The sequence below is a fragment of the Apteryx mantelli genome, chromosome 18 (assembly GCF_036417845.1).
Source record: "Apteryx mantelli isolate bAptMan1 chromosome 18, bAptMan1.hap1, whole genome shotgun sequence".
Classification (NCBI taxonomy): Eukaryota; Metazoa; Chordata; class Aves; order Apterygiformes; family Apterygidae; genus Apteryx; species Apteryx mantelli.
The window spans coordinates 17,261,658-17,285,448 of NC_089995.1; the positions used below are offsets into that span (position 1 = coordinate 17,261,658).

Consider the following 23,791-nt stretch of genomic DNA (forward strand, 5'->3'; position numbering starts at 1 on the left):
TGAAAACTGGAAGCAGGTTGGGGAATCAGGCACTAAATCAGATCTACTGTAATGGCATTAATGCATCTAGCGAGGATTTAAACTGCTGTAACTAAGAGCAGAGCTTGGCCCACAGTCTTGAAATTCAAGGCCATTCCCCTTCTTAAAATATTGACTTCATTACAGCTTGAAATAACCACCTCATATAAAATATGTCTGCGATTTGAAAATCTATTCTATTCTGCAGATCCTGGGGTAATATTATTTATAGTAAGGCTTACCTGACCCTATATAGGACTTTTCAATCAGAACGATCCCAAAAGGCTAAGTGACAGAGCGAATAACTGGCGTTAATAACTTCTTGCTTAGCTCTGGAGCAGGCTTGGAAGGAAAAACTGAAATGTTAAAATGCTGCCGAGATGGGACTCCCCTCTTCCAAAAATCAGACTGGATTACTAGGTGAAATCCTGACCGATTATTTCAGTTTTGCATACCAGATTTGCATTTGATCTCCCCTTCCTCCAGATCTGTCCTCCCAAGCAGGCCTGGCTGCTCTTGTGGTTTTACTCTGCACTGTCACCGACGCGTTTCCCGAGGTGCCACCACACTACGGCTGCCTCTTACACCAGCAAATTCAGCATATTTAGTGTTCGCTGGTGGGCACAGCTCCTAGAGCATGGAGTGAAATGAGATAAATGATGAACTGATGGATGAGAAAGGGGACTGGAGGAAGGGGAGCACACATAAGTGACGGGAATGGGAAAATAGAAGTAGGAAAGGGGAAGTTTTCTTGTTAAGTGGTGCGTGACTTGGTGCAGGTTGGTTAGACCATCAAGAAATCATCCTTCAGAGAGCAAGCTCATTAAGCACTCTTGCATTCTCCTTCCTTAAATTGTCATTTTGGCAGATGGTTTCCCAAAACTTGTGTGTACCAATAGCTAAACTGTTAATGAAGGTGCATGGAGTTAGTCTGCAGGCAGCAGGATGGGGAGCCTGGTTCGGGCTTTCATTCATTCCTTTGAAAAAACCGATCTTCAGAGGTTTCTTTTTTTTCTTTTTTAATTAGAGGCTTTGCATGTTACAGTCCCAAATGAAGAACAAGGAGTGACATGACACACACTTTCAGAGTCACATGCACTTCATACCTGGAGGCACCGTACGTTTGCGTTTGCGTGCTTTTCAAGTGTTTTCACCAAAGAAAACCAAAGGGATAAAAGAAAGAAAAGTGGGTGGGGGGGGGGAAGGAAAGGAGAAAAGAAACAGAATAAAGAAAATTAGCATATGAACTAAGTGTACTCCAGTTCGCAGATGCACTGTGACCCAGGCTTACAGACCACTGGCACAGGACCCCTGGCTTAGCTTTTCTCCGCTGCAGTAGGCTTAGAAATCACCGCGTGCCTCTGCCACCTTCGGTGCCACCTTCGGTGCCGGACAGCTGGCACCTTGCTCCGAAAGCAAACGGGCATCACCGAGTGGGGAAAGTGTGGGGGCCTCCAAGCAGCCTTTGGTGAGGCACCCACGGCCCTCGGCTCCGTCAGCCAGAGACGGCTCCTGGCCTCGGGTGGCCGCTCCGGCACGGATGGCCGCGAGCTGACAGCGTGACTTCCCAGAGCCGCGTCTCCTGGATCAGGATGCCTGACAGAGGGCTTCCCAGCTAAAACATCCCAGGCACTGGCAGCACCGCTATAGCATAAATTACAAAGGCCACCGATGTTTCTTGGTGGAGACCAATATATAAACGTAGCCGAGATCGTGGCTTTGTTCTCATGAGTGACACTAAAGAACAGGTTTCGTCTAAGCAAACGCAGCGGTTGAGGCACACCGGGCACACGAGCCTGTGCCTGCATCACGAGCCCAAAGCGCTCCTGCGTACTTCAGACTCGGCTCCACCACCATTTGAATTTAAACATTAAATACCGGATTCTCTGAGAGGCCAACACATTTTCCCCAAAAGAGCGAGACCAGCTCTACTGCAGCGATCTGAGTGATGGTCTGGAGAAGCAGGAGCTTCTCCGAGGCACGTGCAACCAGCCGGGTCTTTAGGAGGTGCCTTGGGAAGCCACGTAAGCTCACGTCACAGGGCTCCTGCCGACAGCCAGCTCATGAGGAACAAGCAGTCCAAAGCCGAGCGGCGCCAAGGCAGCCGGGGCTGCGGATCAGTCACCCGGGCACCTGCGAGGCAGATGGAAACACTGTCTTCCTCCTACCCACTTCCTAAACAGGTCGGGTGCTGCCGCGGCATGACAGCGGCCGTCGCCCGACGCGGCGTTTGGCTTTGGCGACACGAACGCGGCGCCCAGCAGCGGCACGCGTGGCGAGAGCCCTGCCAGCCGGCTTAGCGAGGTGGGTAGAAGCGGAGAGATGGGCGGTGGGAGAGATGGAAGCTACAGCCAGAACATAAAGGTACCCCCTTCTTTTTTCTTTTTTCTTTTTCCCCATGGGAAAGCATCTCAGTTCCAATTAATTTAGCTGGGCAAATCCAAAATAAACACAAAAAGGGTTCACTGCTTTTGTGGTAAAAACTTTCCATTTTGACCAATGGCTTAGCCATGGATTTCTTTCGGTAGGGCTCACCCCCCCGGGTGACGTTCCCTTTCCCTATGCACAGAGAAAAGTGGGGATTTAAGAGAGAAGCTTGGAGAGAAGAGAAACCTGCGGCGCCTCCAGCCCGGGGGAAGAGCAGAGGTGACGCTGCTGCTTGGGGCCGGCATCAGCCAGCAAAACCACGCGCCTTGTCCTGCCTTTTCATTCAAAGTAGCTCAGCTCTATGTGAGCTGGATATTTTGCTCTTCCCCCTCCCCAAAATCTCTGTTCAGCCCCCTCCGGAGCTCTTTAGCTGAGTTTTCTTCCTGCACATCAGCTCCCTGTGAACCCAGGTTCTCACAAGTCAACTCCTGTAGCAAGAAGCTACCCCAGAACGTCCTCACGGAAAAGGGTGTCACTCTATGTCTGGCTGTGCGGCACGTTTAATCCTTCAAACAGCACTAAAACCTGACAAAGCCCACTGAAACCAGCGTCTCCTTCCCGGGTTTTGCAGTGGGCTTTCGGTCAGGCTCTGCTCCTCGTCCTCTCCAGTAGTTGATCTCAGCCTGCGTCGTGTATCCGGAGTGAGTGCAGGCAGCAAGGTCAAATACTGGGAGGCAGCGTTTCCATGAGTGGGTTTAATGCTATTGGGAAACAGTTTTGTGCTGTTTTTTTGTTTGTTTGTTTTTTAAACAAAATCTTGAAGCCGGTTTATCTTTGGGGGAAAGAGCAACCAATCAGACACACACTGGGGATGAATCCAATGAAGACCTGCTGACCATGGCGATGGGACCTCCAGGGGCTTTTAGGATGGATTACGAGACTGGCCGCTGGATTTTGAATACGAGCTGATGCTTACCCTAGGGCATAACACTCAGCTCGTCTTCCAGAGGTCTAAAATGCACCAGTAATGAGGGAAAAAACAGAGGGATTTGGATTCCCAGCACAGACCTTGCCCGCTGCCAGGTAACACCCCTGCAGCATCCCAACACGGCGCGGGATGGCAGCTCTGCCCATTTGGGAGCCGGGGGCGCAGGGCACGCGGCAAAATCCTGCGAAGCCACCACGGCAGAGTCAGGTGCCGACCCAGCGCACCCCGGGAGCCCCCCGGAAAGGCGCCAGGAAGGCCAGGGGATGCACAACCCCGCGCGGGGATGCACCGCACTTTGCTTTGGCATTTGGCTTTGCATTTCAGCATCCCAGGAAGTTCCCTCCGCGATGCTGCCAGCCCCGGCGGCACCGGCAGGGGACGGAGGCAGCGGTGCTTCCCCGCGCCGGAGGGCGGCGAATTCCTGCATCCCTGCTCTAACCGGCATCGTTCCCGCTCAGGGGGCTGCCTGGGCACGACGAGTCACCTCGGCCTCGGGGGAGCCGGACCGAGGCTGCTAAATCCACCCTTCCCTACTTGCATTAACAGTTTGCGATGGACAAATGAAATGCAAGAGAGAGGAAAATCCTCCCTGCATCCTGGTTTCATTTTTCTCCTTTAGGAGAAAATAAAGGCGATGCCAAGACTGGGAAAGGGGGCCCCAGGCCGGCAGCTGTCTGAGGACAACGTGCTGCACTCGGGGCAAGCGTCGGGCCAGTTACGGAAGGGACAGCACTTTGCTGAAACGCAGAAGAACCATTAGAAACCAGTTACACCAGCAAAGAGAGCACGAGCCGGAGCGAGGACCTGCACGCCGGGCGAGGGAGGCATTTACCTACGATCCGGGGCAGCTCGGGAGGGAGGTCTTCACGCTTTGGCCCGGCCACTGTCACAACACAATGCAACTACCAACGGACGTGGAGAAATCAAGGTGAAAACAAGAACACGGACACACACGGACACGAAAAGAAAACATAATGAGGAAATTAAAATCGAGTCAAAAAGAAACGCACAGGAAAAAAAAAAGCAAACAAAAAACTTCAAAATAACAAGCATACACCAGCCTTTAAGAGCTCTTGAAACCAATGTTTTTAACCTAAAAAAAAAATAAAATAAAATAAAATAAACCAAACTATGTATCCGGGTAACAAAAATAAATATGGGAACACCGGCATCATGAAGCAGGCAGTGGCAGGCAGCGCCGGAGGCGGAGGTACCTGTACATGGGGACGGTGACCGTGCGCTCGTAGTACTGCCAGGTGGAGTGCAGGTCCGTGCGGGAGAGGTTGGTGGCGTAAAACCTCCAGGCCGCCTGCGGAGGAGACGGGAGCGGGCTGGGCGGACGCCGGCACCGGCATCGCCACGGACCCGCTCGAGTGCGGTGAGCCCCAGCCGTGACCGCCTCCGATGGGAGCGTGTGCCGCCCAGCCTGGAAAAGGCTGAGCTCCTCGAAGGCTGATGCAAACGCACTTAATAAAAGGCGATGTGGGATTTACTCTCAGTAACGAGCCTCAAAAATATACAGGAAGGATTTCTACAGCTGATCTGCTTTGAGTCGTGTAAAATGCAATTAATACGCTGGTGCACGTCTACTTCTGCAAAGGTCGTGTCCCAAAGGGAGCAAAACAACCTCGCAAAAAGAGGTCCGAGGCTCTCTTTACCCTATGCCTTTTCAACCTGATTGCAAAAGGTATGGTCTATTCACAGATAAAGGTCTCGCATTCCCTTGGAGTCGCGGCCCCGTGCTCAAGCCGCAGCTCTGCGGATACAGGGTCTCCCCCTTTCTCCCCCGGTGCCCGGCGCGGTTTTGCAATCCTCAGCCCACGCGGAGTCCTCCGTCCGCTTTCCGCGGGCCGGGTCAGGCCTTCTGCCCTTCGCTTGGTTTAACACGCGGCAGAGCGGCGACGGCAGCAAGACCCTCCCACAGCCTGGCCGCGCGCAGCAGCGGAAACCGCGCCGGGGACCAGCGCCGCGCCGCCGGGAGGAGGGCAGGCGGCAAACGCGCGGCGCGGCGCGCTAAGGGAGTGCAAAAATTCGGAGGGAGAGGATCTGGGGAACGCTGAACGCCTCGAATCTTTCAAATCGTTGAGACATACACCAAGGCCAGCCTTCTGTGCAGACATCTGCTGTCTTTAAGAAAATGCTCCCAATTGTAACTTCATATCAGTATAAACATTCTCTTGGGGGAAAAAAAAAAAGAAAGAAAAAAAATGGTGAAAACAAACTGTCCTAACGTGTTTGTCTTACTGAGTTGGGCTGGATTTTGTTCCTTTTCTCCCCCAGACTGCCTACTACATATGCTATTTTTCCATGGCTGATTTCCTGGCATTTATTTCCAGACAAGACCAGTCACCAGCTGCTGTCTCACACCTTCCACACACTGCCACATTTTTCACCTTCCCTTCTCCTCCTCAGTTGCTCAAAGTCTAAGACCCCCGAAAAGGAAAAGACACAACGCCAAGCCTCCTTGGTTGTGAACCCAAGTCTTCCGCAATGTTTGTAAAACTCGGCCAAAATCGTTTCCATCCATTTTGCACTCTGATCCCTCCGCGGGATTTCTTCACTGAGAGAACCAGAAGACCCCATAAACGGTGAGGCTCGTCATGGGGCGCTTACGGCCCAAGCTAATTAAACCCAATTAAGCCAGTGGAAAGACTCCCTTAGGCTTTGAAGGGAGCTGAATCAAACCCACAGCAAAAGTGGGAACCGGAACTGGAGTAGCTCTGTACGCAGTCTAAAAAACACCCTCCCGTGATTCCCGAGCAAGGATCTCCCGTCTCCGAGATCTCTGGAGCCCCGGGAGGAGCTACAGCCCACTGCTCCCGTCGCTACCCGGCCCCGGGGTTAGCTTCCTAACCTGAATCAGGCCCGCTGCCGGGTTTCGCCTCTTCTCGAAGTGTTTCTGTCGATGCTGCTCTTGAACCTTCAGAGCAAACCCCGAGCCCAAGATGCCCTGGGAGGAAGAACGGATATTTGCAGTTAGCAGGGTGTTAGGCTAAGCTTTAACTAAAAAGTTGGAGCCAGCTTTGCCTCCAATGGTTTGTTCACTCCTCAGTTCCTGCCCCGCTTCTGGCTTCAAAGGTACGTGGGGAAGGAAGGAGGAACCTTCGTCCGAGGCAGCCCCGAAGGGCAAATTCCCAGGGAAGGGAACTGGTGGGGGGACTTTGCCGGAGGTCACTGCAATGGCTGGTTTCCCCAAACTACCTCCAGCTGGGTGAGAAAATACAAAATAGCCACGCTGTGTTGGTGCTCAAGATTTTGCCGCAAAGAAAAATCAGATGGATGCAACGCACTGAAACACGTCGCAAAAGGGACGGGGGCAGTTTGCTAAAGGGGCTTAGTCACCTCGAGAACAGGGGGTTTTCCGCACTTTGTGGAAAAATAGGGTTTCACTTCAATAACCCTATATATGCAGAGCCAGATCGAGTTTCCACCGTTCCCACCGTGCCCCCATCCTCGCGTACCCGTAGTGCCCGAGCTGCGGACAGGCAACAGGGAATTCCCGCGTCTCCCTTCCTGAGCCTTTGGGCGCAGCAAGCCGCGGACGTAGCCGTGGCTTTGCCATCGGCAAACCCCAGCCCTATTCCGAGCGACGCGTCGCAGCCTTTACTTACGGCAGGAAGGGCAAAGAAGGAGACGCCAATGAGCGTGAAGGTAGCCGCGAGGAGCCGCCCGTTCCAGGTCTGCGGGTACTTGTCCCCGTAGCCGATGGTGGTGAGAGTGATCTGCGGGGAGGAGAGCACCGCCAGCCCCTCAGTCGCACGCCCTTCGGTCAGCCCTGTCCCGAAAACTCAGAGAATTCAACTGAAACTCCTGCAACGCCGCAGCCGGGAGCTGGGTGGCCGCACTGGGAGCCTCCGTTTTTCCCGCAGCTGATGCTCTTTCCAGCTCGGCGCTGGGAGCCTTGACGTTGGCCAGGCAGAAGGAGCATCTCCTGCCAATGGGCTGACACAGCCAGAGCCGCCGTCTGGTACGGGCGCCCGCGTCAGCTCAGCGCTTCCCGCAGGAGACGGCCCTGCTCCCTCAGCCCGGGAACGCTCCGGCAGAGTTCCCCGGAATTCACTTTCGGCGGTTCTTGAAAGAAGGCAGGGCTATTTGCATGCATAAAGATCTGGTGCTGTATATTCCTAATCTTCCCAGCAGTGCCTATTAACTGTTTTCCCTTCCTATTTAAAAACAGCGCATCAGCCTGACAGTACGAATTAGGGCTGCTTCATACATCCTAATTTAGGGATATTTTTTTCCCCTCCTCAGTATTATTATAATGCACCAAGAGAGTGTTGGCAAGCTGTCATGTGTGTTTTGGGGAAGGAGCTGAGAGATTTGCTGGATACAAAGGATCCCTTAAACATCAAGCTTCAGGAAAAGATGCATTTCCCCACCTCGGTTCACGCACCTCATTAATGGGAAATGCGAGGCATCCCTGAAGGCTTCTGAAAGGATTTGGGAAGCCTGGGATTGGTAGGGCAGAGCAGGGAGAGACGGTCCGATCAAAAACGTCTTTTTTGAGATGTCTGCCCAAAGGATCCCTACGATCCCCTAAAAAATAGACAGTTGTTGCCCGCCCGCCGTAGCCTCTGCGGCTTCCTAGGGAGGGCAGTGCCTCCCCGCTGCCGCCCTGCTGCGGCTTCGCAAACATCGCACATTCGGTGTCGAGCAAAATCATTTTTTAAACAAATGGACGTTCGATCCCAAAGCGCTGCTTAATTGGACACACTAAAAGCACTATCAATTAGATGCCATTTTCTCAACGCATTTAGCAAAAAGCATCTAAACAGCTATCCCTTACTGAAACGCAAACTTGAAAAACAATAATCTCTCCAGAACCACTGCAAAGTTGATCTGTAAACTTTTTATGATTTATATTGCTCGTTACAAGGCTTGGAGCCACCAAGTTCAGATCCGGGGATGAGTTTCTGAACGCAGAATTTGATTTCTCTTGCCCATCTCTGAGCATCGGCTCGCACCGGACCCTAGAGCTGGGCAGCGACAAAAACCCGTTGATCTGAACGAAGCTGAAACTTTCCTCCGAGCGCGGCAGAACAGCGTGGCACACCTCCGCTTCCCGCGACGAGGCAGGTAACTCCCCACAAAAAGCTCTCCGGGGCGGCGAAGCAGGGAGGATAAACCTGAGCCCGGCTTTCTCAAGCCGGAGCTCTGATCTCGGCTGTCAATTCTACCTCGCTGTTTATTTTCTAGTTATGTCAAATCGGGCTTTGTTTTTATTCTCTGTCGTAACCAAGGGGCTTAAAAAGCAGTTGACTGCCTTCACATTGCTTTGCTGAAACGGAGGAGCTGCCTGATCAGCCGATTCCTCTCCAAGCCTGTTACTGGGATTTGATCAGATCTGGGATTTTCATTACATGCTTTGTAATCGAGGCCAAACTAGCTTGTACAGTGTCGGAGCAGAAGAACAATAACCCAAGAAGATTAGAACGTCAATAATTCTCCCTTTGTTAATCTGGTAATCCAATAATTCACATGCGCGCACGCAGGCAGAGCAAACTAAAGTATTGCCCTCTCTTTCTTTGTCAGCAAAGATTTAAAAGAGGAGTGCTTTCAGCAGCAAAGTCTTGCTGGTACTTAGACCGCATTAATTTTATAAAATATATTGCAGTGTGTTTAAAAGCACACTATCCAAGTATGATTATAAATAATTTAAAGTCAGCAATACTTGTCAAAATGATGATCAATGCACCCAGTAGTGTAGGGTCTTTATTAGATCTAGCTCAATTGTTGCGATAAGCTAAATACTATGATTAAAAGTGTGGAAGTTCCTGGTTGCCTTGCAACTCTGGCTAATTCAAAAAAATGCAACCCTAGAAAATTTTCTACAAGGAAAATTTATTTAAGAAAAAAATTGCTACGTAGAGTAGCCTGAAACCACTGAACAACAACATTAACTAAGCACTCCGTAAGTCAATTCCTCACGTAAGTGATAGAAGATGGAGGGTTAATGGACATTTTATATTAATAACCAGCAGCTGTTCTATGAAAATTACTTACCAGACCCCACCAGAGCGCATCTGCGTATGTATCAAAGTGCTCATTTTCTCCTTTCTCAGCCAAGTATACCAGGAAAGAGGCCAGAATGAGGCACAGGAAGCCAATATACCAGGCAGTAATCAGCTCCTGCAAGATCATTAAAGGACAGAAGAGAATAATTGCAATCCTGTTGTGTGCATCTCCGAAAGCACGGAGTTACTTGCTTGCGGTCGGCCTCACATCTGAACTTTCCCAGCACTTGTGCGCATTTAGCCTTCGGGGCCTGGTTTTGAGATTAGCGGTGTTACTTTGAACCTAGAGCAGAAAGGAGCCCTCTGAGGTGGGACCACGTCCTGGTGGTGCTCCTACAATGCACACGAGGCAACCCTGTCCTGAAGAGCCAATCATCTACACAGACACATTAAACGGAGAAGGAAAGGAAGTATTATTTGTCCCATTTTTTAAAGATATGGAGCTGACAGACAAGTGGTTTCCCCAACCAGGACCTGGGGTTGAAACTGAGATGTGAACTCAGGATCCTCAGGACCTTGCTTAGAACTGGTCCCTCCTGCTAAATAGGGAGGAGCTACAAAGTTGCGATCTGAATCTTATATCTCCCAATTTCAGGAAAATTTTAACTTACAGTTCACAGGAGGTCTTAGTTTTGGATCAAATTCATACAAGGGTGGGTGCAAGAGACCCACAAATTTCCTGAGATCTTTATAGGACTTTGGATAAGTTAGCTAAAGTTTTCATGGGGAAAAGTACAGGAATCAGGAGAAATGTTGTCATAAATGCAGCAGCAGGAAACAGAAATGTGATCAACAAACTCTTCCCAAACTGGAGGAGGGCCAGACTCACTCACGCTAGGGATCAGTTCTGCCACTGGTACGTGATCTCATGTTTGGACGGGGAAACTCTCAGAGGAATAATGTCCACTAACGGCTGGTGCCGTGGGGTACGTTTACAGAAACGCAACCTCTTAGAAGCGTGCATCCTGTACAAGGAGCTCGCCCAACACCTCTGTTAACGATGCTGCTGGCTAGTTTCAAAGCCTTTGCAACAAGCTGCATCAGTGCGCAGGTAGTCACTACGTTCAAGTTATTTCCTGCAAACAGAGATCAAATGTGCATCTAAACATAGCTCCCTTCTCTCCGATGGTCAGAGAAGTCCATTGGACGTTGTGTCTCTAACTCTGCATTGCTCTCTGCATCAGCGTGCTGTGTCCTTGCACCCTTCCCCTGCCTGGGAGATGTTTGGGGGAAAGAAGGGGGAACCGAAGCAGTGTTTCTGATGGGGGGAGATGTGAAGTGACTCAGTCTCTTTGCTCAGGACTTGCTCACCTTACTGTGTGCGTAGACCACTGAGCCCAGGAGCTTCCAGGTGCCTCCCCTCCGGTCCATCCGTATCATGCGCAGGATCTGCAGGAACCGCAAGCTCCTGAGCGCTGAGGTGGCAAAGACGTTCCCTTGGGACCCGGCCGCCAGCACGGCGATGGAAGCAATCAGCACCATGATGTCTGCAAGAACAAGGCGTGTTGGGCTCATCAGAGAAAGGGAGTCTCCTTTCTCCATGCACAAGACATCCCCTCGACCACAACCCTTGAGGGATCATCTCTTCCTCTGATCCATCTATCCAACCAGTGCCTTCAGCTCCTCTTATCCTATAGCCCTCCTCTTGGGATTTGAACCCTGGCTGCTGAACCACCATCAAATATGATAGCATTCCTACTGCCACTGGCAGCAGAAGGACGTGCATGAAAGTGGTGTTGTATCAGCCACATCTTGTGGTGGAAGGACACAGCAGAAATCAACCCACACAGCTTACGGAAACTTCCTATTCTTCTTCTCCACAAAAGTCCTTCCGAGAGAAAACACGTCCCATACTCCAAAGCCTGGATTTTGATATGATGCAGTAGTAACATTGCTAAACTAGATTACGTTCTTCCAGAGTGGATGCCTTTTTTTAACCCACCAGAGCTGCCTGTTACGCAGTGCTGCCTAGAGGTGTGAACTCCCACTGCCTAGCTAGGGAATGAAAAGCTAGAGGTCCACTGTGGTAATCGTAGGATGCTCATGGACGGAGAAAGTCTGAGAAAGAGGCCAAGAAAAAAAAGCCTTTCTCTATATATCCCAAATCTGAGGATCCTTAAAACCCCCCCTTTCCTGATTTTCTATGCAAATTTTGTAGGAGTGCTTTTCTGTGGAATAAGCTAAAATCCTGCGTATATCCATTCCTGCCCCCCGGACACTTAAAAGCAGGCTGCACACCAAGCAGCACGGCCTCTCTGCCCACTCCTTACCCCACTAAAAATAGCTGCTCTGCACTGACGGCCCCTTCGCAAGAGGATCGCAAAGCGCTCTGCAGACAAGAATTAATTAAATCTCACAGCTTCCTCGCGAGGCATCTCATTAACACAAGGGAAAGTGAACTGAGACACGGAGAGTTCCAACGACTTGGGAGCGGCTCGGTGTCAAAGTCGGACACGACACCCCAGCGCTACACCCAGCTCTTCCTGGCTAAACACCTTTTCCCCTCCCGGCGCACTGCTGCGGCCGGCTCCGGAGATGCCTGGGCGAATCCAACCCACTGCTCCCACGGGCTCTCCTGCTCCTCTCCACGCTCCCTGGGCAATAGCCGGCTTTGCCCGGTCCCGGGCGGCGAGGCAGAGCTTACCAATGACGCAGAAGGGTTTGCGGGCGAATTTTAACCTTCCCCTCCAGCCCCGGTACCGGCAGCAGCAGCCGGCCGCCCAGATCCGCACGAAGTATTCCACGCCGAACACCACGATGGTGACGATCTCCTGCGAAGGGGACGAGGCGATTAGTCTAGCAAGAAGCCAGGTGGAGAACGGGCTTCACGATTCCATGCAAAAGGTTGAGTGCCTTGGAAAAGCTCCCAATAACGAAGCAGATTGGGTTTTTTCCTCGTTACAGCCTTTTCCGGCCTGACAAGGCCCTAATTAGGCTGCGGTGTCTTTTGATATCCATGTAGGGTAGGGACTGGGGGGAGAGGAAGAAAGGGCCAAAGAAAAGGCAATGCTGCGAATTCGGGAAGCCCCGCGCCGTAGCTGCGCGTAGAGGAACTCTGCAGGAGCCGAACTGCCGGCGCGAGGGATGCCGGGCTATTTAAGGAATGAAACTCCTCAGCTTTATGTCAGATGAATTAGTTGCAGAAACGCGTCGTGTGGGAGAGGAGGGAACGACGCTGGCTGCTTCCACTGCAGCACGTTGGCAGCTTTAAATGCCGGGAACTGCTAAATGGACATCAAACTGCTTTTCAGTTTGGATCCATCTTGCTACTGTACTGTGCAATTGGAGATAAGGTGTGGGGGGGGGAGAAAAACGTCAAGAAGAGGGTTTTTAAGGAATCCTTTAAAAACCGTGCTCAGATTATTCCTGTGTGCCCTGATAAAATTGCTTGCCTTTTTCCATTTTTCCTATCCCTTAGCTGTGGTTCCCAATGGACCCCTGCAAACACGCAACAGTTTAAATTCTCACCCCAGTTAGAGACCTCCAACCTCAGCTTTTCGTGTTTGCTTTTAATGTCTTACTGATGGTTTCACTTGCAAATCCCAACTTACCAGAATGTAAAGGGCCCCTTCAGAGCTGTTCTGGTACTCATCAATGGTCGAAAAGACTGACAGCACCAGGCAGGAGAAAACTAGTAGAAAACTATATAACACACACATATTTAAAAAAAAAAAAAGAGAGAGAAAGAGAATGTCAGTCCCCAGAGCAGAAATTCTGTGCACTTGATCAAACTAACTCAGAGAGTGGTTTTGGACATCCCTGAGAAAAGCCATGTGATTTTCAATCTCCAGGGAGAGCCTGAGTGTAAAAAGGGAAAATAAGGTCCCTGATTTTACTAACTGGAATGGTTGTGAGTGGAAGGATCCACAGGACTGTTCCCAGCCTTGTCTGTACCAATCCACTTCCCCTTCCAGCAGGCGACTGCAATAACTGAGGAACTGTCAGCTCTTCCTGCCATATGCTTCCAACAAGCATGCAAACGAGCAGGGAAATACTCATTTATTAACACCATAACAGGTGAGCAGATTGGCTAAGGATGGTGAGAACATGGGCTGAGCAGAAATCCAGAGACAACGCCTCTTCTGCTCTGCTTGTATCTCCTCATCCACAAAAGGCTGCATGGGAGCAAGACTCTGCTTCCCAGCCATAAAGGTGCCCTTGCCAGGGTGAGACCTTCTTGGAGGAATTTAATGCTCCTTCCTTAGGCAGGTACACCACATTAACTCTTTAGCACCTGGAAGAGCCGGCAAGTTTTAAGATTTGTTCTAGCATAACTGCGAGAGGTGGGTGGTTCTTACGTAGCTACACGGGCACAGGACACAGCAGGGGTCTGCTCAAGTCCAGGGGATGTTTGCTTAGTATTGGGCTGGGTTTGAAGTAGCTGGGTGTGAGCGACCTCTCGGCTCTGCAGCTGCCACGGAGGCCCACCCTGCCAGAAGGGGTCTTGGGGGACCCCTCTCCGATGTCAGCTCGCTCAGCCTCTCCCGTGTTTGCCATGAAAATGATGGAGGAGATTCCCAAAAGCCCTCTATGATACAAGTCCAGGTCCTGTCACCCTCTGCTCCTCCTGGGACCCGTGCCCCTAATTCAGCCAGGCACCTTCCAAGTACAGATTACATGAGAGAGGGACTAAATAAAAGGTGGATCTCAGATAAAGTACATTTAACTACTCATATTCCCCATTTGAAGCTATATAAGCACAGTGAGTCTTGGATGACCCCAGGTCCAAAGCAGGTATCAACACATCCCAAGCCCACTTTCCCAACGGGAAGGCCCCGAAACGGTCTCTGCAGCGCTGGGCCACCCCGCTGGTCACAGATCTGCAGCTAAAGCCCAGCTGTCCCCCATCAAAACTGTTCATTCTGCACTTTTCACCAATGCTGGATGCACCAACGCAAATCCAGAGCCACAAAATGAACGACACGAGTTTGACTCTGGTCTGACGTTTGATGCCCGAGCCCCTGCTACGGAGGTGTCCTGGCATCTGTGCACGGAGGCGGTTTCCGTCCGCCGGCAGTGACCACCGCTTGCTCAAATAAAAGGAGGGAAATTAATTCACTAAAGATCGATTTACTGATACAATAATGTAGGCCAGCGCAGGGAGAAACTAAAAGCTGCATTCTTTAAAAGCACTAAATAATTCAGCTGTCTGGCTTTGCCTCGCATTCCTACAAACTGGGTTTTGAATATTTATAAGGCACAGTTCAGCTGGCGGGTGCCGTTCCTCCGCTTTAGAGAGAGGCGTTTCACACCACAGGCTCGCCTTTGTGGCTTTGCAATGACCATTAACCTCACAGTAACAAGCCAAAAGAGAGGGATTTGCAGCATTTTATTTGAACCACAGGCAAGGCTGAAAGCTCCCTTCCCGGTGGAGGGTAACGCACTTTCAGACGAATCGCGGTGCAGGCTGCGCTTTCTCAGTAAGAAGCCAAATTCTGCACAGACAAGACAAGGATAGGTCCCTCCTTGCTCACTTCAGAGCAAGTTCCTCTTCTCACGCTGGTTTGGTACCTGGGGACTGGGACAACCCCAAAAGAGTAATAAAATGTCCACTACCATTTCATCCATGATGTCCTGTCTTGTCTGTGGTCTCAAAAGTAGTTTTTCTCCCCTAAACTAGCCAGGGTGACAAGGTGTCTGGTGGTCCTACTACCAGGGGACCCCCGAGTTTGGCGAGAGTGAAATTAAGGTGATGTTTCCATTTTAAAGACCTTGCCATAAACAAGCCCCATCACAAACTGCCCTGCAGCTGAATGGACTCCATCCATCCATCCATGCAATTCGTGTGGGTTAGTCCCCTTCAACTCAGAGATCGGCAAAAGCTGCTACCCGAACCACTGCAGAGGAGAGCAAAGCCTGCACCTGCTGACGAAGAGGAGCTGCAACTGGGTCAGCCAGCCCTGCTCTCAGTGTGGCCCAGATTTTGCTGCAAAGTCCCACTTTGGAGTGAGAAACAAATGAATAATCAATGAAAGAAGAAAGAGAAGGGAAAAAAGAATTAGCTAATGGAAAAGGATTGGGGGAAAAAGAAAATCCTACATATTCTGATTAACGCAATAGAACACGGGTTGTATTCTCGGGACCAAAAGCTAAAATGCTTGGAGAGGTCCTGAAAGCCAAGTGCCAGTGCTAATGCCCACTTGCACAAAGTGCTTGCTAAGGTGATCCCCTTGGACGGATTCAGCACAAAGCAGCACTGGAACGAGGGACAAGCAGAATCGTCACCTCTGTCCGGCTCTCTGCACTCCAGACTTTGCCGCTTGCTTTCTTCCCCCGATGCCAACCAGCAGCCCCGTTCCCGGGAGACTCCCTGGTGCCCGTGTCCCTCGGGACCGCCTTGGTGCTGCTGTAATTGAGGTGAGCTCCAGCCCCAGGTGCTTTGGGCTCCACGTTCCCCCGGGCCCCCATGGCTGGGGAGCCCAATTAAGACCCAGTGCAGATTGCGCTCGCAGGTCCAATGTTAATTACAGCGCTGCTGAGCGTGGGAGGTGCCGGTGAAGGCACCGGCTCCTGGCCCTGCGGGCGGGCTGTTGGGAAGTGCCATCTCCTATTCCCAGCTCCCACGCTTCGATTAACCACTGGAGCTCCATGGCCAAGTCCAACACGGAGCAGAAATGTCCCCCCTGCTCACCTGCTCTACCTCAGGCCTGATGGGGATGTGCAACCAATGGTCCTGCCAAGGAGGAACGCAGACGCTGGCTCCTCACACAGTCGTCTGCCCAAGTATCCCAAGATAGCTCCTCAGTGATGTACAGCTGCTGCGTTGAACCCTGTGGGCCACGAACCTCTGGGAGCCTCAAAGAGGAGACCAAGAAAATGAAACCTTTTTGCAAGGAAACTGAATTCACAGGGCTGGGGTCTGTGTGTCCCCTGGAAAGCTTTGCTGGCACTGCAGATCCCATCACGGTGGAGTGGAAGGAGGAAGCCATGAGAGGTATGTCCGTACCGGGGATACCATGTCCTCCTCTGCACTCCCATGGAGCAGGGTAGCGGGAACAGGAAGGCTGAATCTGCTTTGATTTCACCTAATGCACCCAGACAGTGCAGGAAAGGGCTCCAGATAATAACAGATAGCTAGGGAAAGGGAAACAAGCCAATAAATAGTGTAGACGTTGGGGGGAATCTAATTTTTAAAGCTACATATCTAATTAAAGCAAATTATGTCTACAGCCTGACTCTGGGTAATGTTAATGTGCAACGAGGAACGTTAATTATGTCCCATCTAATGATTTTTACATTAAAGATGCCAATTCTGCTTAGAGCTTTGGAGAAGACAATATCCTCCTCCAGAGCAGACAGGAGCACGGTCCTACATGATGTATGGTTGGAGACAGCACCAGCCTCTCTCAAACCCTGGGCTGGATGCAAAGCTTAGAGTGCGGTTACAGACCACCATCTTCTATGCAGAAGAGCAGCACGGAGAAAGCTGGGAGGTCTTGGCAGGACGCTTCATGATGCTGCCTTTTCTCACCCACCACCTGCTTCTGCACGAGGCCATAAAGGGCACCGAGCATCCGCTGCTGCTCCGAACCCCCCAATGCCTCTTGCTTAGACATTTAAGCTCAAGCAAGACTCAGCTGTGCAAATCTGACTATGGCTAATACTAATAAATCCAAAGTCCTCCAAAGTCTGGCTTTATAACCAAAGGTTACGTTGACTTAAGACACCCGTGCAAGCTTCTTATTACGATTTATAAATCCAGGCACAAAATCTGCATATCCAGATTTCATACCTACTGTGCTTCACGCTAGCAAAGGAAGAACAAAAATCACTGAACTCCCCCTCAAAAATAAATACTCAAAATGACTTGTCAATGGGAAAGGTTGGTTGTTTTATTTGTTTTTGGTAAAAGTATATGATAGAATCATTACAAAGCTTTTGAGGCTAATATCTAATTTGCCTTCCAGAAGAAACACCCTTGGAATCTACCCGTCCATTTACATATGAATAATAATAGAAAACCCTTTAATTTATTCCTGAAATATTTTCAAATAATGTCTGTTGACATGCAGAAATACTGGGCTTCCTCTGACAGAGCACCAATAGAATAATGAACAATTAGCAATTGAATTCCTGGACATAATGAGGATGGATATGACAGAAGGAAGTAGCACAAGCCACCACATTCATTACAAGCTTCGTCAGATTTCACTGGAAACGGGAAGGGAATTAATGCTTCATTTAATTAGAAAGAGCAAAGCTGGGAGGGAGGGAGTATTTTACTATAGGCGTTTGAAATCTGCACAATAGAAAACAACTTAAAACATTTTAAACACTTGAAAATGACTTTGGGGACATAAATAAGGCATTGATAATTCTGCTAAAATAAAACCAAAACGCTTATGGACAATCCATCTGCAATCCCAGCAACGCATCTGCTGTGGTCTCTACGAAATGCTGGCTTCCAAGTATCTTAAACTCCAATGTGAATTAAACACTGAAAATGCAGCAATGACAATAGATCAAGGGGAAAGGACACCTACACTGAAGATGAACAGAGACTGTAAAGTGCCTTTTAGCACTCAGAAAGCATCATAATCAGAACTGGGGTATTCACGGCTAAATTCAAGTCTCCAGTGAATCTTAAAAATAAGTGCCAGAATAGGAAACACTGATAATGCCATGATCTTACAAGGGGTAAAGGTGAGGCTGTATTGCACCTCTCCTTAACCAGGGGCACCCATCATCTTTACTCGTGTAAGCAATCTTGGCATGATTTGCAACCCAGCTATTTATTTGCAAGGTTAAAAATGAGCCTCGATGCCTCATTCTGGGTTTCCACATCCCTCAATCTTAGCCAAAATCATTTCCCAAGGCGACTTCTGTCACTAGCAAAGCTGAAAATAGAAGCTGGGAGTCCTGGCTTTCAGTCCTGTGCCTTAATATACGCTCTCTTTTCCAAGTATAGCTCCCGATTATGTCTCATTTATGACAGTTTTAAGCGTGCCCAGCTCTTTCCCATTGCTGTAGCCCAGCCAAGCAGGGAGGAAAGGCTGTGTAATCCCCAGGCGAGACATTACCCCTCTGAACACCTGGAGTCCCCCTAAGCACTGAGGAGGACAGAAAATGTTGCTCACGGGCAATACAAAGGCTGGCTCTGGAGCAAGAATTTTCATGGTTTATAAACTCTTAAAATAAATCTTTAGCCAAGACCTCTCTGGGACAACGTTAATAGTTTCTGTGCCTTCTTGGCGCGCTGTGCATCCTGCCAGCTGAACATCTCAGATAAGGAGCACTCTGTTCACACAGTGCCATACACTGTATTTAGGACAGCAGTGCAAAACATGCAATGAAGCAAGGCTGAAAGAAGGTGCTCCCAGAGGAGGTCTTAGCATGGACAGCAAGGGAGGCCCGGGAGGTGCAGTAAGGTAATACAGGGAATACATCAGTCTGTAGAGTCCGAACAGTGTTTTGGGGATGCCACTGGGATGAGAAGGAAAAGGAGAGGGTTTGCTCTTCTGAGCATCCCATGCTGGCCTTCCCCAGTGAACCCTATCCCACCACTGCCACCTGCAAGCTCAGGGATGTGCCCCTTGACCGGGTTTGTGGAGACAAAGAGCAGACCTGCTCTCCCTGCTGCGCGACAGCAGCCTGCGGCAACGATGGGAGGACATTTTGAAGCAGATTAGGTTTTCTAGGGTCTTCCACAAAAACATGGCCAGAAACAGGAATGCTGATGTCCAAGCACAATGTCTTTCTTCTGTGTAGCAGTAGATCTCCTTGTATCCATTGAAATATGCCTGCACATTTACATCCCAGGGAAATCGAGGGGAGAATGAGATTTCATTTGCACAGAGTTTCGAGAAGTTCACATTCTGCTTTATGTGCAGATAAGGAGCATTCACGGTTCCTCACCTTAAGCTTTTCTCAGTTAGAAAGATGGCAGGATATAGGCTCACACATTTTCTCCTATGTCCACCACCGCTGAGAACAGTTCCCACAAGAGCTTCCTCAGCCTTTCCCTCCTGCTTCTAACCCAGTTGGAGGGCAGAAACGGCATCATACACCCTGACCGCCCAAAGACAGAGCCCCAAGCTGAATTCATGATCTGCGGGAATTTGAGCAGAAATGGTTTTGCATGACACATTTTGACTCCAGTCCAGCAAAGTATTACGTGTCTCCACGCTTATAAGCAAGATTGAGCTTAAGAGCTTTCCTGGATTGAAGCCTCAAAGAACAAAGGCAAACTGGAGAAGAAGGATAATGGAGAGCTGAACATTTAAAGCAGGGAAAGGGGTTAAATTTAAGGAAAGCCTTATGAAAGGCTTGCCTGGCTCTAATTGTTTAACTTACTCAAGGCAACTCAACTCGGAATAAAAGCCGTATTAATAATAATCAATGTATGCAAAGTTCTAGCTCCAATGTTCCTCTTTGTCCTCAGCTACCATGAATCACTGGGTAATGCCTGTCTCCGTATTCACTTTGCACTCTGCACGCAGCCTCAGAGGAGCCAGATGTCTGGAGGAAAACCCTGAGTATTAATCAAGGCAGTGCACCTGCCAAAAGAGTCTGCCGCTGCTGCAATTCAGCACTGCCAGGCTGAGATTTTAAGAACTTTGTGGGGAAGAAATATATTCACGCAACTGAATAAAGAGTTCACAGGAGAGAATCCTAAAGACCACGGTGCAATTATGGTGCATTAGGAGGTAAATTAAGATTACAAAATATTGGACATTTAAGTAATTCTTAAAATGTCTGTGCAGGCATTTACTCAGGGCACGTTCATTGATTTTAACGTAAGGGAAAGGTGCTGTCTCATGCAATACCAGTATTATTCAGATTGAAATCTGAGCACTGCCCATGTTTGATCCCGCAGGGCATTCCCCAAAGTCTCTGCTTCCTCCCTCTCTCTGAGAAAGTACTAGCAGCGAGTACAGGAATACAAGGCTTCTTAATCAAACCGTTATCATTATAGGAGGATAAAATTATTTCTGTTTCTTAAGAGCAGAGCCCTGTTTTTCTGCAACACTTTGTAAGAAAGGTTCATAAGGAAAAAGAGTGAATAAATTTAAGAAGCCGCGAGCTGGGCTATGCAGTTCGAGAACGCAGGCGAGAGAATCATCTTGCTGGGGCCAAGCTTCTTTGAGAGTCTTGGGCAAGGCACTTGACCTGACTTAACTGCCCTCTAAAACTGGGTTAAAAGCAAGATCTCCCTGTAAAATGTAATGCTGCATCTCATCTAAACCTTCCTCCAGGGAAAGGGAATATATAAAAATAGGGTCTCCAAAGGCTCTGGTCTAATTGCAGATAGGAAGATTGTCTCAAAATATGCAGGGCTGGTTCCTGCTGCAGACAGGAATAGCAGCCGATTTTTCAAGTATCTGCCCCAGAATCAGCTAGGCGACTCGAGCCTGAGGTTTCCTCCCCGCGAAGGACAAGGTCTTTCCCGCAGACCTCCTTCAGCATCCCTTCCCGCTGTTTGACTTTGCACTGCTTTGACAGCAACAAGAATTACAGCACCTCAAAACCAAGCACCCTGGCCGAGAGCATCCCCGGGCAAGGGCCGACACGGCTACCGCGGAGGCGCTGCAACGGCTCCCCTAGCCTCAGAAGCCGTATTAAACCTCCCGGACCCATGTCAGGCTCAAAACCCCAAAATCTCCGCTTCTACGCGCCTCAGCCCGTGGCTTACGCTGCCTTACAGACAGGCTGGCAGAGCCGAGCTCCCTTCTGCAAAGCGGTGCAAGCTCTACCAAAGACGTATGCTTGCTCAGAGAATGATATTATTTAATAACAGAACAGCAAACACCAGTGTCTAAAGGCCACAAATGACTATTAAACAGTTTGAGTTTGCACCGAAGGCGACTACTGGAGCCCCCCATGCAGCAGGCTCCAACTCGGGAAACAGGCTCGATTCCCAGTGCCTCCGGCTTGCTCAGCCGCTGCGAGCAGCTCCTTCCCCCCTTGCACCTCTCCCCGCACTCAGCGAGGCGACACTTTGCAGAGCCAGGGTGCCTCGGGAAGGACCTCAGCCGCTCTAGCCATTTCCTGGTGTCCGTCTGTCCCCCCCACCCTGTGCCTCAATAACAAGAAAGCGGCGTCTCCGAGCTGGGGGTTAATGGATAGTGCCCAAGCGTAAGACGCAAACATTCCCAAACTGCTGCTAATTTCATTTGCTCATCAGTTTATTTAATTAACTGAGTCTTGGAGGAAAGAAATAAAGTAGTATTTGCAAACCTCCCATATAATACGCAGCAGAGTTGGTAATTCCTCCATGCATTCGATTTTACTTCTCCTGTCACAGCTAGGCAATTAGGAAGGAGTCCAGAGGCAAGAAGCAGGAGAGCTGCTTCGAAGTCTATTGATTTTAGTCCCCAGAAGACGATGACCCAGCGATGGGTTTGGGCTAGGGAGGATAACAGGTGCACTGCAGTCTGTAGGACCACGTTCCTTCTACCCCGTTCTCCCCCACCGACACGGGTTAAGCGATTAGGTTGGTCCAGGAATAGCAGGACCACGCGCTCCTCCCTGGGCCAGGCGGCCCAACGTGGCCCCAGGGCCATCGCGCCGGCTCCAGCAAGCGGGAACATTGCTGCGGAGCGCCCGGGCACGACAAGGGCAGCAGCCACCTGGACAGGCAGCCCTGAGGAGCAGCTAAGGGCAGCCCTGTGATGGGCTGCAGAACAAACCGAGACCTCCGGAGAGCTCACACTGAACAGGGCAGCGCTCTTTAGCCCCGGAAAAATTGCCGGCACAGCTCCTACGCCTCGGGGCGGAAGGAGCATCACAACAACTGGCTGTCAAGCTCTGTTTATCCTCGCCCACTAATATCACCATTCCGTGTCTTCCAGGAGAAACGGCTCTAGAAAGTCCTTCACCATCAGTCTCTCCCTTCTCCGGCTGGAAGTGGTTTCCATGAGCCATAGCGAGATTTTCCCTCTGCTTTGCAAGGGTGACAGTCAGGCCATAACACTGCCTCTTCCTTGGCAAGGAGCCTCCAGTAAAGCTTAACAGCTTAGCTCTTTCGTACCACTTTTAACCTTCCAAATCCACACCACGCCCAGGTAAAGTTATACACAGAGAGCCTGGGGGCATTCACGCTGATCCGGCGCGCGTGGCGCGCAGGTTGATGGAGACGGGGCAAAAAAGCACAAGGATCAGAGGCATCCCTTGGACTTCCGATGCCTCCTTCCAGCCCGAACCTCCACCAGCTTTACAGCCCCTAAACCAGACCTGACCTTCCTGGGAGGCCTCGGCGCACGAGAGCGGTGAGCGCTCGAGGCCGCCGGCCACGCACGGCGCCGAACCCCGGCGCAGCCTCTCCTTGCCACCTGCACGGGGATCCCGGGCAGAAAGCTCAGCGGCAGGTGCTCCGGACCTGTCCTTGCTGTCCTAACCGCGGCTACCGGAGCAGGCACTTCGGTTCATCTTAACACCTCTCCGGATCCAGCCCCAAGAGCCTGGTTTTCAGCACCGCAGAGGTGCTGAGTCTTTGCTGCTTTCCCTTCGATTTGAGGTGCTCAGCACCTCCCAGAGGCCGGTCCTCAATGCTCCGAGCTCAGCATAAAAGCACCAAAAATGAGAACCCGTCAGCTCACAGGGATTTACAGCCGCTTTTCCGAAGGAAGCCGGGACGGCTGCACCTGCATGGTGCCAGGTCCGCGGGATGAGGGAACAGCCGCTCCCGGCACCGCGCTGGAAACGAAGCCCCGGCGGGTGGTTAACGGCTTCCGTGATCTCCTCCTTCCTCCCCGGCGTAACACGAGCGCAGCAAGCGGGCGACCGGGTGCAGAGGGGAGAGCGGGCAAGCAGCACCCAGCACCGGAGCGCTGGGGGGGACAACGACACCGTGTCACCTTTAGCTCCCCAAAAACCCCAGGTAGCATCGATGGCGCGCAGAGCAAGAGCGCCCGTCATCGCCAGTCCCCGCGGCGCACAGATTCGCAGGCCGGCGCCGCGCTTTAAGCTCATTTAAGCCCACCCGAAGCGGCTGCTTCCCGAAGCCTGGGCCTTGCACGAGCTGCTGCTCGAATCCACTGGCTCCGAACCGCTGTGCACCAAGCCCCAGCACCGCACCGTGTGAATGAAGCTCTCCCGCTATTTTTAGCCTGGTTCCTAAGGCAATGAGGTGCACGTGATCACCCTGTCTCCGTCTGTCCCCACCTAGAATTTGGACCTGTTGGCCAGTTTTGATCCAATCTGACAAAGGACAGGGATCCGGCTGCTGGATGAGCAGCAACAAGGAGGAGAGACTGACCAGCAAAAGGTGGAAAACCCCTAAAAATGATTTAAAATGCTTTTTAAGGAAAGCGATGCTTTTCCGGGGGTGCCCTGTGCCGGCTCCCACTTTCCAAGAGAAGCCACAGCCCAGTCCCAAGCCCAGGATCGTCCCAGCTCCAGCCCGGGACCAGCTGGGGCAAGACCATGGCAGCAGGGGCAGAGCCACGGTCTTCGAAAGCTCGTG

General features: G+C 50.8%; 1 protein-coding gene across 1 annotated transcript in view; it reads right to left on the reverse strand.

Annotated features, from left to right (window-relative positions):
* The window catches only part of KCNQ2 (potassium voltage-gated channel subfamily Q member 2), a 71,479-nt gene that overhangs the window by 30,030 nt on the left and 17,658 nt on the right, over positions 1–23,791 (reverse strand). Inside the window, exons 2-9 of the mRNA XM_067307638.1 lie at positions 12,939–13,029; positions 12,032–12,158; positions 10,699–10,874; positions 9,377–9,502; positions 6,985–7,095; positions 6,228–6,323; positions 4,588–4,682; positions 1,125–1,154 (exon numbers count right to left, since the gene is read on the reverse strand). Coding sequence (XP_067163739.1) covers positions 1,125–1,154; positions 4,588–4,682; positions 6,228–6,323; positions 6,985–7,095; positions 9,377–9,502; positions 10,699–10,874; positions 12,032–12,158; positions 12,939–13,029 — 852 coding nt within the window. The remainder of the gene's footprint in view (positions 1–1,124; positions 1,155–4,587; positions 4,683–6,227; positions 6,324–6,984; positions 7,096–9,376; positions 9,503–10,698; positions 10,875–12,031; positions 12,159–12,938; positions 13,030–23,791) is intronic.